Below are 14,941 nucleotides of genomic sequence, written 5' to 3'. Positions count from 1 at the left end.
AAATGGCAAAGTCTTTGAAAAAGTTTTCACAGTAGAGGATACAAAAAGCATCCCAAGAACGGTAGAAAATCAATGGTAAAATGGAGGGAAGAACTTAAAAATATCACGAGAGAAAAAAGTAATGGGAAAACTAATGGAACTTAAGGCTGACTGCATTCTACAGTCTTAAAGGAAGTGACTAGGGAGATAATGAATGCACTGGCTGTGATCTTACAAAATTTCCTAGATTCTGGAAAAGTTCCAGCAAATTGGAAAACTGCAAATGTAACACCTCTATTCAAGAAAGGAAGAGATAGAAAGTAGGAAACTGTAGGCCAGTTATCATTGGGAAAATACTAGAATCCATTGTTAAAGAGGTAGTAGCAGGCCATTTAGAAAATCATAATAATATCAGGCAGCGTCAACATGGTTTTGTGAAAGGGAAGTCATGTTTGACAAATATTTTAGAGTTTTTTGAAGATGTAACAAGCAGGGCTGATAAAAGAGTACCAATTTGGTTTTCCAAAAGGCGTTCGACAAGGTGCCAAAAGATAAAAACCCATGGTGTTGGGGTGATATAGTAGCATGGATTGAGGACTAGCTAACTAACAGGTAACAGAAAGTCAGGATAATGGATCATTTTCAGGATGGCAAACTGTAACTAGTGGAGTGCCACAGGGCTTTGTGCTGGGACCTCAACTATTTACGATCTATATTAATGACTTGGATGAAGGGACAGACTGTATTGTAGCCAGATTTCCTGATGATACAAAGATAGGCAAGAAAGCAAGTTGTGAAAATGATACAAAATGTCTGCAAAGGGATATAGATAGCTTAAGTGAGTGGGCAACTATTTGGCAGATTGAGTATAATGTAAAAAATTATGGAGTTGTCCACTTTGGCAGGAAGAATAGAAAAGTAGAATATTATCTAAATGGAAACTGCAGAATTCTGCAGTACAGAGGGAACTGAGTGTCCTTGTACATGAATCGCATTTGGCAGCAGTGGATTATCCTGCATCTCACAGTACTTTTTGAGAGCACTTGGAGGGAGGTCCCAGAGTTTTGGACCATTGGTATTGAGAAAAGAAAATCTAGAATTGGGGAGAATTGGAACAGTTCTGGGATCTGGGAGACTGGTGTATGAGGGGAAGGGCATCATAGGATTGGTAGAAAATTGCTTGTTGTAGAAAATTAAAACATAGACATGGGGCAGGTATTTCAGAAGTTTTACTACGTTGTTTATTCACCGATCATATTCCTGAGATTTTTCAATCCCATGGTATTCGGGTTATACATCTTACTCAATGTAAAAGTTAAGATTTAAATTAAATTATTTCCTTTTATTAAAATCTTTAGGATTTGTAATGCAACTAATAGCACGCAGCAGGGTTTTAGAATAGATGTTCCATTTGCACAGTAACTTAGTTCAATGGTACAATTTAACAGGCTTTGAATTAAAGCTGTCATTTTTAATATATATATATAAAACAAACTTGAAAGAGATGGATTTCGATTAATTTTAATCACTTAGCCTTATAGTTATATTTTTTTATATTTTCCATTTTGTTTAAAGCTTTATTTTGAAGATTAGAAATTTCAGTTACTGGTGATAGGCAAAATGTTCTTCAAAAAGCATTCTGAGTGACGTGTTTGGTTCAGCGCCATGACAAACAATTGTTTACATGGGGAAATTTCATTATAAAATGTTGACACTGGCAGTTTCAGTAATAAATACTGGCATAATAATGTTACCAAAAATCATAACAGGTAATAAGGTTTGCTCTCTACTTCCTTGTCCCTCTATCTTCTTCAGACAGATGGTGAGGCCAAAACAGAATACTGATTCAAATCTAATTTCTATTTGCAGCATGGAATGGGTGTGCCATCTATATCAATCATGCTTCATGAACTCATCAAGTTACTTCACCATGCCAAGTGTTGTGATGTCACTATCATACGTCTGGGGACATCAGGTGGTATAGGTAGGTCGAAAATGATTTATTGGTCAAGCCCTCTCCCATTCCTCTTACCTCGAAAATCAGGTGCAAGAGGTTTAGATAAATTAAAGTTTACAGAACAGGGAGGGTGGAGTGCCACCAGAAGAGCATCGGAATGATCTAGTCTGGGAGTGAACAGGGACGAAGGTTTCATTGAGCTGAAGCAAGTGTAGAGGTGGGTGTTATTAGGGAGGTAGAAGCAAAGCCCTCTGACATCTAGGATGATGTGTTTATGATTCCAAGTATAGGACCTACAGATTGAGAAGCCCGGAGACCATCAGCAGCACTCAAGTAAGTCATGGGGAGAGAAATTTACCATGGTTCTGCAAATGGAAAGTTTGGGCATGGGGGTGGAGAAAGCACAGGGTTGCAGAAGCCAAGTCTAACTTTGTAGGGCCCCATGGCCACGCTCCAGCTTACCTCACACAGAAGTTACCTTCAGGGCCTCTGCTAGATGCAGCAGGTTTCAATGGTCCAAGAAACTACAATAATCACCTTGATATCTCCTTTATTAGTATATACTAATAAGGACTATAAGGACAAATCTTTGGATTTTATCTGGGATGCTTAAAATTGACCATCATCACCCACCCCCTCAGAAAACTCATCCTTGATACATCTATCTTTGTAAGCTACTGTCCCATCTCCACCTTCCCTTTCTTCTCCAATGTCCTTGAACATGTTGCCTTCAAATCTGTATCGATCTTCCCAGCCACTCCACTTTTGAACTCCTCCATTCAGGTTTCCATCCTTGCCAGAGCATTGAAATGGTAGCTATCAAAGTCACAAATCACATTCTATGTTCTTGTGACCATGGTAAACTATCCTTCTACATACCTCATGACATGCCTGCAGCCTTTGACATGGTAGGTCACACCATCATCCTCCAATGCCTCTCCACCATTGTTCAGTTGGGTGGCACTGCCCTCGACTGGTTCCATTCTTATTTATCCAGTCACAGCCAGAGAAACACCTATAATGGCCTTTCTTCCCAGTCCAACACCATTGCCTACTCTATCCCCAAGAACCAAGTTTGACATCCCGCCCATTTTTCATCCATATGCTGTCGCTTGACAATATCATTACAGAATGTGACAGAGAGGTTCCACATCTCCATTGGCAGCTCACTGTTCTAATTCATCACCACCCCTCTTGACCCTCCATTGTCTTGATTTGTCATGCTGTTGTCTGACTTACAGTCCTAGGTGAGCAGACATTTATTCCAATGAAATACTTGGATGACCAAAGCCGTTATCTTTACACCTAACCATGAACTCCATTCCCTAGCCACCAATCCAACCCTCATCCGGCAACTATCTGAGGCTGAACTTGCCATTTGCAAACTTGGTGTTCTATTTAAGCCTGAGATGAGTTTCCAACCTCAAATCTGCTCCATCACCAAGACCACCTACTTACACCTCCATAACATTGCCCATCTTCACCCCTGCCTCAGTTCATCAGCTGTTGAATCCCTCATTCATGGTTTTGTTATCCCTATACTTGCATATTCCAATGCTTTAATGACCAGTCTTCCATCTTCCACCCTACATAAACTTCAGTTCATCCAAAACTTTGCTGCCCAGATCCTAACTCACACCAAGTCCAATTCACCCATCAACTAAGGAAAAAGTTCTGTTGAAGAGTCATGCAGACTCGAAACGTTAACTGTGTTCCTCTCCACAGAGGCTGCCAGACCTGCTGAGTTTTTCCAGGTATTTTTGTTTTTGTTTTGGATTTCCAGCATCTGCAGTTTTTTGTTATTATTTTTAAAATTATCCTCCTTGTTTCAAATCCTTGGCCTCACTGCTCCCTATCCCTGTAGCCTCTCCCAGCGCTACAACCCTCTGAGATCTCTGCACTCCTCTAATTCTGGCCTGCTTTGCATTCCATTGTAATCACTTCACCATTGGCAGTCATCTCTTCAGCTGTCTGGGCCCTAGACTCTGGAATTTCCTTTCTATGCCCAATCACCTCTGTCTTCTCCCTTAAGAAGCACCCTAAAGCCTATCTCTTTGAACAAGCATTTGGTCATCTATCCCAATATCGTCTTCTGTGGCTCGGTATGAACTTTATTTTAATATAACTCCTGTGAAGTGCCTTGGAACATTTTACTACATTAAAGGCACATTAGAAATCAAGTTCTTGCTATTGTTCTTATGTACTCCAGCTCCAAGGTCCACAATGGAGTAAATGAGAGGTGCTTTGAACTAATATCTCTCCAAAGAAGAGTGAGACAACATTATCTGTTGTCATACACCCTACTTGATGTCTTCATCAGTGATGCATTGGATTGTATTATAAAGGATGGCCATAACAGTCTTTTCCAAGTATTTCTGAAAATATTGTTTTGTTCCTTTCTTGTTGTATTTAACCCATTCAATTTCCTGACCATCTTGAGCAGTGAGCTAACTTTCTTGCATGCATGTGAAAGAGCGCCGTGATCTCCCTGAGGCATGGAACTACCTCAGGGAGATTAAGTTGAGAATAAAACTTTTTAATAAAGGAAGTAAAAAATTATTTAAACATGTCCCGTCATGTGACAGTGTCACATGAGCTGGGACATGTTTGTGAATTTTGCAAAATTTAAATAATCATTTTATAAAACTTTCAGGAAACCTCATTCCGCTCGTGGATGAGATTTCCTGAAAAACGTGAAGGCTGCTTCGGCTATTCACCTGCCCGCCAACCTTAAGGTTGGACGGGCAGCATTGCTAACAACTTTAATTGCTTTTTAAATGGCCTTAATAGGCCGTTGACAGTTCGGCGGGCACACAGCCGCCTCCACCACACGACTGCTGAATGAAATATCGAAATAACACGGGATGATATTGGGACACATGCCCGACATCATCACATGTCATTTTACGCATCGGCATGTCGGGCCCACCCCCACATGCCAACAGCAATATTCTGCTCATGAACCCGGCAACTCACGCAGTTAAGTTCAGTTTTAATGACACCATGTATGCCCAAATAGATGGTGTTGCTATGGGAACCCCTGTATGCCCAGCTCTCTTACATGTCTTAATGGGCTCCATCCTGTGCTCAAATTCACTTATGAAATGGAGCAGTTAATGAACTCCCCTTCCTTGACATACTAGTTGAGAAATCTGCCAGGGGGTTCTCTACTGGTCTACCACAAGCCTACCTCCACTGGTTAATATACATATTGAAATTCTTACAGTTCCACACAATATAAGATAGGTTTTATTGACAACCTTGTAATTAGGGCCCAAGCTACTTGATCATCATGCAAGCTTGATGCTGAAATAGGTCCATCAAAGAGCTGACACAGGCAAGTTGGGCCAAATGGCCTTATCCTGTATTGTTTAATTCTATGCCTTTCCCATAACACCATGATAAGAATTATAATTATATATATATTATACATAATGTTCCAGGTGGTGCCAGGGAAGCACACTGTACAAACCCAGAATCATTTCCTAAGTTATGTTATGTGCTCTAAGCAAAAAAAAAATTCCTGTGGCTCGACAGTTTAAGATCCTGGCCCAGATTTTTTGGTCTTTAGATCATTGGAGACTGGATGTATGAACCAGATGCGCATCAGGAACCCTGTGGAAAACCCAACGCTCTGACTCCATGGGAATTGCCTGAATTTTGAACTTCCAAAGGGCAATTCCCCTGCTCCCTGGAACCCTCCGAAACTTTGGAGAGTTCCAACTTACTTAATGGATAGCTACTCAGGAAATGTTAGACAGATAAATCCTAGCCTAACTCCTGGATAGTTACTCCTGTATAGTTATACAACCAATCCTCCACCTTCCCACTCACATTGGCCCCACGGACTCCACCTTCAACACCCAATTACAACCCCACCCCCACCCCGATCTCCCAGCTACCCCTTGACTCATCCTCAACCGGACATGCCGTGACTACTCTCCTGACCCCAACAGACTAGCCACCACCATCCAGCTACCCCCACCAACCTGCTCTTAGCCCCGTTCTAACTAGCCCCTGAGCTAACAACCCCTCCCAAACCGACCTAACTACCATCCAACCCAGCTACTACACTCACCCACCTCACTATCTCACTCACCTTCCACCCTACCTTCCTGACACCCTACTCACCTGCCAACTTGCCACCCTACTCACCTATCACCCTACCCACCTGCTACCCTACCACACTACCCACATTCCAACCTACCCACCTGCAACCCTACTCCCTTACCCACCTACCACCTTTTCCACCTATCACCCTACCACCTTACCCACCTGCCACCTTACTCACCTGCCACCCTACCCACTTACCCACTTAACCCACCCACCCTACCTAACCTACAACCCTATCCATTCACTCATTCATCCACTCACCCATTCATGCATTCACAAACAACCAATCATCACCCAGGCACTAACATTCATTGTACATTTAAACTCACCTTCCAACAGCTCGTGCCGTTAAAAAAAGTTGTCTTCTGAATTGATTTTCTCCGCTGCTCTCTGCGTGAATTCCTCCGCCGACGGAGTTCTATTGGTTGCTGCACCAGAAATCGCAGCCTTTTAAACATAAATAAAAGCAAAATACTGTGGATGCTGAAAATCTAGAACAAAAACAAAAATACCTCGAAAAACTCAGCAGGTCTGACAGCATCTGCGGAGAGGAATACAGTTGATGTTTCGAGTCCGTTTGACCCTTCATCAGAACTCATACGAACTCGAAACGTCAACTGTATTCCACTCCGCAGATGCTCTCAGACCTGCTGAGATTTTCCTTTTAAACGTATCTAGGTCAGTGCACAGTTTTCTACCTGAGCAGCGTTGGTCACTGCAGTTCCGACTCTGATCAGAAGATTTGTGCACCTATTTGCTTTATTTACTGGTGCTGTGCAATGCGCCAATGACTTCCATAATCTATCCACTTAGTGACTAAAGTCCCTCCCCGTTCAAGTCCTGTAGGGCAGGTTAATGCCTCTTAGTTTAGCTGGCCAGTGTTTATTATCTTTTGCCAGCTGCATGCCTTATGCATTTGTCCAAATTAAATGGTTCCTGCCGTTTACCCCTCTGTCCAGTTTCCCAATCAATTCAGGACTTTCTGTATGTCATCAGTTTGTTTCTGCTTTTGCAGGTCTGCCCAGTTTTGTATTACTTTAAACAAAAGCAAAAATACCTGGTAAAACTCAGCAGGTCTGACAGCATCTGCGGAGAGGAATACAGTTAATGTTTGGAGTCCGTATGACTCTTCATCAGAATTAATATAGAAACGAGGTGAAATATAAGCTGGTTGAGGGGGGTGGGACAGGTAGAGCTGGACAGAGGGCCAGTGATAGGTGGAGGCAAAGAAGAGCTTGCCAAAGATGTCATAGACAAAAGGACAAAGGGGTGTTGACAGTGGTGATATTATCTATGGAATGTGCTAATGATGACATTAAGAGTAGAAAGCAGGACAGATGGCCCTAGTGGGGGTGGGGTAGGGGGAAAGGGATCGAAATGGGCTGAAAGGTGGAGATAAAACAATGAATGGAAATACATTTAAAAAGTAATGGAAACAGGTGGGAAAAGAAAAATATATATTAAAAAAATTAAAAATTATAAATTATTGGAAAAGGGGGATCAGAAAGGGGTGGAGATGGAGGAGAGAATTCATGATCTGAAGTTGTTGAACTCAATATTAAGTCCGGAGGCTGTAAAATGCCTTGTCAGAAGATGAGGTGCTGTTCTGCCAGTTTGCATTGAGCTTCACTGGAATATTGCAGCAGGCCAAGGATGGACATATGGGCATGAGAGCAGGGTGGTGTGTTGAAATGGCAAGCAACAGGGAGGTCTGGGTCGTGCTTGCGGACAGACCAAAGATGTTCCGCAAAGCAGTCACCCAGTCTGTTTTTGGTCTCTCCAATGTAGAGAGGACCGCATTGGGAGCAGCGAATGCAGTAGACTAAATTGAGGGAAATGCAAGTGAAATGCTGCTTCACTTGAAAGGAGTGTTTGGGCCCTTGGACGGTGAGGAGAGGGTAAATAAAGGGGCAGGCGTTGCACCTTCTGCGGTTGCATGGGAAGGTGCTGTGGGAGGGGGTTGAGGTGTAGGGTTGATGGAGGAGTGGACCAGGGTATCCTGGAGGGAACAATCCCAGCGGAATGCCACCAGTGGGGGTGAAGGGAAGATGTGTTTGGTGGTGGCATCATGCTGGAGTTGGCGGAAATGGCGGAGGATGATCCTTTGAATGCGGAGGCTGGTGGGATGATAAGTGAGTACAAGGGGGACCCTATCATGGTTCTGGGAGGGAGAGGAAGGTATGAGGGCGGATGTGTGGGAGATGGGCCAGACATGGTTGAGGGCCCTGTCAACCACTGTGGGTGGAGAACCTCACTTAAGGAAGAAGGAAGACATGTCAGAGGAACGGTTTTTGAAAGTGGCATAATCAGAACAGATGCGACGGAGGCGAAGGAACTGAGAGAATGGGATGGAGTCCTTACAGGAAGCGGGGTGTGAGGAGCTGTAGTCGAGGTAGCTGTAGGATTCGGTAGGCTTGTAATGAATATTGGTGGACAGCCTGTGTGATAGGCAGAAGGTTTTCTTAGCTTGACAGCAGCATCCAGTTAGTGGTGATTACCACTCATGTTGCTACTGCATAGTAACTGCGTGAAACAGCTAGCTTCACCTGTTCCTCAAATTGTTTGAGATACCTTGCCCTTCCAGGGTAATCTGAGATGGACTGGCCACTTTTCAGTGCCAAAAGTGACAGCCTTAGACCCGTTTATAAGTTTTTTGATATACAGCATGAAATGATCTGACCAGGGTAGTCATTATCCTGCCTTTGATCCGCCCTATTTCAGCATCAAGCTTAAATATCGCTTGAACATTGGGTGTGTGTCCCAACATCACCGCGTGTTATTTCAATATTTCATTTAGCAGGCGTGTGGCGGAAGCAGCTGGGCGCCTGCTGAACTGTCAACGGCCTATTAAGGCCATTTAAAAAGCATTTTAGTTAGCGAGAAGAAAAATACAATTTTTTGAGTATTTTGAATAATTCAATTTGTTCATCAACAATGATAACCAACTATCAACACAGGAAATTTTAATGTAAGTGTTTACATAGGCCTGAATTTTTCCCCACAAGATCGGCGGGTCGAGGAGTGCTGGGGAAACAGGCCCCCAACATGATCAGCCACGACCACAAGTTCACGCTGGCTGGCCAGTTAAGGCCTTCCCAGTGTGAAACATGTCTTCCTAATGGTTAGGAAGGGCGGCTGGGGGAAGGAGCCTGTTGGGCCAATGGTGACCCGATAGGCGGTTTAACATCAGCAGAGGCAGCTCCCTGAAGGCTGCCAGGGGAGAATCATTCTGTGGTCTGGAGACTGGAACTGTGGCCTCAACAGTGGTTAGAGACGTCAGGCGGGGAGAGCAGGTCAGGTGGGCACTCGGCGCCCCATTTTTCAGACAAGTATCCCGCGGTCCTCATGGAGGAGGCAGATGTCAGGTGGGACACCCTTGTTCCTAGGGATGGCAGGAAGAGGCCACTGCATCAGACCCAAAAAGCTTTTAAGGAGGCAGCCGAGGTCAGCAGCCACAACATTGTGAGGCACACATGGGTCCAGGGCCACAAAAGGTCCAACGACCTACTGCCCTCAGCAAGGGTGAGTACCATGTTGGTATGGATCAGTGTGGATAAGTGTTAAGGGCTGGCCGCTGCCTGCCCCTGTGGAGCTCAAGGGTGTTAGTGTCTGAGTGCCAACTGTCAATGAGCCGAAGCTGGCCAAGGGGGTGAGCCCTGGTTGCTTGGACTGAGTGCCTTGTAGCTCGATGACTAAGACTCGGATGTGCCCTGCCAGGTGTTCCTCAATTGGGGTTGATCAGGCTGCAATTGTGTTACAAGTAGAGAGTGGATTAATCAACGCTCCTCTGTCCTTCCAGGAGAACATAGCAAGCTCAAGGACAGGCAGGTGCCCCCCAAACCTCCTAGTCATGACCAGATTTGACATGGACGCTTTGGAGCTGGATAGTCACCACCTACCTCATTCAGCCAGTCGTGAAGAGGCAAGGGTCTCTGATGAAGGTGAGAATGCAGTGCACAGAGAGTTTCAGATTGTGCAAACATTCTTGTGTAGTCTCATATTATGGGAGCCTCAAAACTGGAGACCTCATTGATCATTGAAAAACAATGGCACCATGATGCAGATCTCCATCATCTCATCAGGGCACCTGGCATGTACAGTGACAGTGTGATAATTTAAACTAATGACATGTTGTTGTTCTCCCTTAGATTCACCAGCACGCACTCATATGCAGGATCGCAGGGAGCCACCCTTGATGCCAGAGGACCGCCAGTCTTCAGCTGTACCTGCATCACACCTGCACTCTGAACCAGGCACCAGCGCAGATACCAGCACCTCGGTGGGCATTGGATCAGCGGCTAGAATGTCAGTGCACAGGGACGAGGGCACTTCGTACTTGCTTGAGGAGCAGGCGGAGGCAGAGAGTTCCCAGGGCGCTGGCAACCGGTGGACTGCTGGAGGCAAGGACAATACTGAGTCAAAGGCAGAGGATGAGGCTCTGGAGTTGTCCATTAGGCAGCAGATGCTGAATGTCTAGCGGATGTGCAGGAGGATCTGGCAGGGATCCATGAGGGTCTGCGTGTCATGGTCTCTGTTGTGGAGATGTCCATGTGGAACTTCAACACTGCATTGACTCTCATCACCGAGTGCACTGACTGTTCCATTGATAGACCGGTGACTCTCATGGGGACGAAGCTCCAGGGACAGAATCAGGGGTTCCTGGGCTGTGCTCAGACCTGCAGGCTCTCACACAGGCAATGACCTCAGGTGGTCAGTGCCAGTGTGGGAAATGGATGAGACACCCAGTTTCCTAGCTAAGTGCCAGTCATTCAGTGCTGACCAGGGAGGTCCAGAGCGGCCTCATGTTGGCACATGAGCTGCTTGCCGTCTCTGCGGGCTCCTCTCAGAGTGCTCCTTCACCCCTCTGCCAGTAACTGTGGCATCTGATGAGGCTGTGATGGCACTGGCTGCTCCCTCCCAGGCGGAGCCAGCAGAGGCTCCACTGGCCAGAGGATGACCTGCAAAGTCAAGGCCAACAAGACAGCATAGTCAGCAGGCTGCCTCCAATGCCAGTGCCAGTGAAGGTGGCAGTGGCAGGGTGGTGGGGGACACCTAGATGCAGCACTCATAAACTTATGTTTAAGGCACCATGAGCACAAGAGGGACTGTTCACATGTGATCATCTGTTGTGCCATGTTTTGTTTATATGTTTACTTATGTAGACATTAACACCAGATATGGTAATGGTCATTTGTTTTGAGTGTCAAAATTATATAAAATTTTGCTTTTGTCTTAAAGGCCTGAAAATGCTTCCCTTTTTTTTGGTGCAGGACACGCTACTATCGAATGCTGGACGTGAGTGGCTCTCAACTTTATTGCACAGGCACTGAATGGACTTTGGCTTCAAATTAAAGGGTCATTTCAGACATCCAGGCTGGGGGCAGCAGCCCTTGCTTTTGGTGGAAGCAGATCTTTGGCAATCTAGCTGAAGGATTGTTGGATCAAGGTGTCCCTGCCTCCCTGAAGGAAACAGAGGTCTGCCTCCACACCCTCAGTGTTCTCTTCACTGGGCTCCTCTGACGCACCACTGGATTCATCCTCTGTGGCCTGTGGAGCTGCTTCAAGATCCTCTTCAGCCCATGCATGGGTCCAGCCTTGCCAGTTGCAGATTGTGGAGAGTGCCGTGTGCAACCACTATCAGCACCCGCTCTGGGGGGTATTGTAGTGCACCTCCTGAATGGTCCAGGCATCGGAAGCACATCTTCAGAAGACCTATGGTCCTCTCCATCACCGTCCTTGTAGAGATATGACTCCTATTATAACACTGCTCTGCCTCTGTTCTTGGGTGGCGGAGAGGCGTCATAAGCCACCTTTTAAACAGATAGCCCTTGTCACCCAGCGGTCATCCATCCAGTCAGGCTGGAGAACTGAATAGCCTTGGCACCTGGGAGTATCTCAGACGTGGAACTGCCAGGGTATCTTGCACAGACTTGCAGAATCTGCATCTTGTGGTCACAAACTATTTGGACGTTCATTGAGTGGAATCCCTCCCTGTTGATAAATGCACCCGGCTGACCCGTTGGCGCCTTGATGGCCACATGTGTGCAGTCAATGGCACCATGGACACAGGGGAATGTAGCAATCTCTGAAAACCCTCTGGCTCGCTCAGTCTGGCTGGCCTCGTCCATACGGAAATAATGTTGTTACTTGCCTGAACAGAGCGTCTGTCACCAGCTTGACGCAACTGGACAGCTGATTGGCACACTCCACACTGATCCCCCACTGACCCCTGGAAAGAACCAGAGGCATAGAGGTTGAGGGCCACTGACCTTCAGAGCCACTGGCATGGGGTGTCCACCCACAGTCGGAGGTGATCTCAGGCCCAATCATTTGACAAACAGAGGTCACTGTCTCCCTTGAAAGGCGGAGCCTCCTTTGGCATTTAACCCCAGAACTGTTGAGGTAGCTGCATCGCTGCCTGTAAATCCTGGCACACAGGATAGTGATGTTTTCTGTGACCCCTTCCACCTTGTACTACTTGCTGGCCCTGCGCCCCTTGTGCCTGTGCCTCTCCTCCCACAGATCACTCTCCTGGAAGCTGCATTAGGACACCTGGCCTCCTCTCCCTTTTGTCCTTTTCTTCCTGCTCAGAGGAGGTGCCTCCAGTGGAGACCACAATCCCCATCACTGGGGTCACAGAAGGCTGCCTGATAGCTGGAAGGGTCCACATGGTCAAAATCCTCCGGGGGCCTTGGAGGCATCAATGAGTCCTAAAATTAAGCCTCGAAATGCTAAGACTGAAGCTCAGAACTGATATGAAGCTGTCAAGTTCAAATAAGCAACCCGCAGCAAACTATCTCCTAAACTCTTCACTATGCACAATGACAATGATGATGACCCTTTTTATCTTGATCTTGGATGAGGTTTTGCAAAATGTGGGCTGCCCATCTGCCTGTTTTGCCCATACGACGAGTGCAAAATCACATGGGCAATGTAAAATTAGGATCAATTGGGTTTTTAATGGCCTTAAGTGGCCTTTTAATTGATAATGGGCGCAGGTCTGACGCCAGCTCGAGTCCGCCAACCTGAAGATTGTTTGCTTGCGGGATGATGTCGGCACACTCGTCCAACATCATCTCGCATGATTTCACACCCGATTGGGTTGGACACGCACCCGCCCATGAGCCGTAAAATTCTGCCCATAAAGAATTTCAATATCAAAAATTGACATAAAAGTACAACATACATATGGTGTAAACTGTGAACAGAAAGTACATACATTTGCAAGATTTTTAAAAAGACAAAGATAGGTTTGAATTTTATCTTGCAAAACATAAAAGGGTATATTTTGCAGGGCAAAGCTCTAGGCATGATGACTCACTAGACTGGAGTAAGGGTCACAGAACCTATCTCAGAGCTGTGTCCCTATTTAGAGAGGTTCCATGTTGGGGGCTTCAACTGGCAAATTTAACATTAAAAAGTGATAGTGCGTGACATAATGCAATATACAATGGTGGCCTGTCCTCTCTTAAAATACTGTATTAAATGTCTTATTTGGCATTTTATTAGAGAACTGATGTTTGTACTGCAGGTTTGGATCCTGGGACTGTGGTTATTACAGATACAGCAGTAGATTCATTTTTCCAACCTCAATTTGAACAAGTGGTCCTGGGAAAAATAATTACCCGAAGCACTGAACTGGACAAGGATCTAGCACAAGAATTGCTGAACTGTGGCAATGAGATTGCTGATTATCCCACTATCATTGGAAACACAATGTGCACCTATGATTTCTATGAAGGTAATTTTTTTACAAAATCACAGGATATACCCTGCAAACCTAAACTAAATAAGCAACAATATTTACATTAAAATATCACAATATAACATTTCAAACCTCCATGAACAATGTAGTACGTTATTTTTGGGGTTAGCACAGAGAGGAAGTATATAACCCAGCCTTGATCCCATGGGCAACATAATTATTTTAATTGAATTTTAAAAGAATTCATTGTTCGCTCAATCTTCACCAGCTAATTCCTAACACTTGACAAAATCATATGTTTCTTTGATGCAGGGCAAGGACGTTTGGATGGTGCTTTATGCTCATTTTCAAATGAAGAGAAACTGGAGTATTTGAAAAAAGCGTATAAAGCTGGTGTCAGAAACATTGAAATGGAGTCCACTGTCTTTGCTGCTATGTGCCATAGTTGTGATCTAAAAGGCAAGCATTGCTTCAAAATTTATAAGCACAGGATTAGCTGACAAATTCTAATTCATTACCTTGAGAAAATGGAAGAATTAGCTCCCAGTTACTTGAATTCCTGAAGCCCCATTAGTTTTTGATAAGTTTAATTCCTTTTATGTATTTTGGCTCTTCTTTTCTTCTCTATTGGGTATCGATCTTTCAATTAGTTCTCCCAAAAATGCTATTAAATCAAGGTATTAAATTGACTGATTTAAGGACAAAATATGATTCTTTTGTCCCTGTCCAATTTCTCACATTGGTCAGAGACACAAACTTGCCTGTGTAAATTATTATTGTGGCTATCAATCAAAGTGGAAGAGTAATTTCCAAATATCAGCAAATAGAAGAATGAAAAGATTCCTTAGATAGGAAGCAGAAAGAAACTTTGGTTATACAGCTAAATTTCAAGCAACTTGGCTTTTGCTAAAAAAAATACGTTCAGCCTTTTCATAAACTAATGCCACTGAACTTTTTATTTTGGCATCATTGCTATCACTCTAAGGGGAGATATTTTAAGAGGTAGATTTTAACTTGTGCTCCAGGAGGGCTTGGTCACTTCAGGGCTAAGGAGATCAGGGGACTGTGAGTGCTGGCTGTGCATTTGTTTCCTACTGAACTACAGTTCTATGGTACAAAAACAAAAAGCGCAAGAAAAACTCAGCAGGTCTGACAGCATCTGTGGAGAGAAAGACAGAGTTAACGTT

The 14,941-nt window shown here is 44.8% G+C and overlaps 1 protein-coding gene across 1 annotated transcript in view; it reads left to right on the top strand.

Moving 5' to 3' along the window:
* Nucleotides 1-14,941, top strand: part of upp2 (uridine phosphorylase 2) — a 60,732-nt gene that overhangs the window by 44,385 nt on the left and 1,406 nt on the right. The window contains exons 5-7 of the mRNA XM_041201097.1: nt 1,849-1,963; nt 13,581-13,790; nt 14,067-14,213. Coding sequence (XP_041057031.1) covers nt 1,849-1,963; nt 13,581-13,790; nt 14,067-14,213 — 472 coding nt within the window. The remainder of the gene's footprint in view (nt 1-1,848; nt 1,964-13,580; nt 13,791-14,066; nt 14,214-14,941) is intronic.

This window comes from Carcharodon carcharias, chromosome 12 (genome assembly GCF_017639515.1).
Source record: "Carcharodon carcharias isolate sCarCar2 chromosome 12, sCarCar2.pri, whole genome shotgun sequence".
Lineage (NCBI taxonomy): Eukaryota > Metazoa > Chordata > Chondrichthyes > Lamniformes > Lamnidae > Carcharodon > Carcharodon carcharias.
The sequence above is the reverse complement of the archived record's forward strand: the minus strand, read 5'-3'. Positions and strand labels throughout refer to the sequence as shown.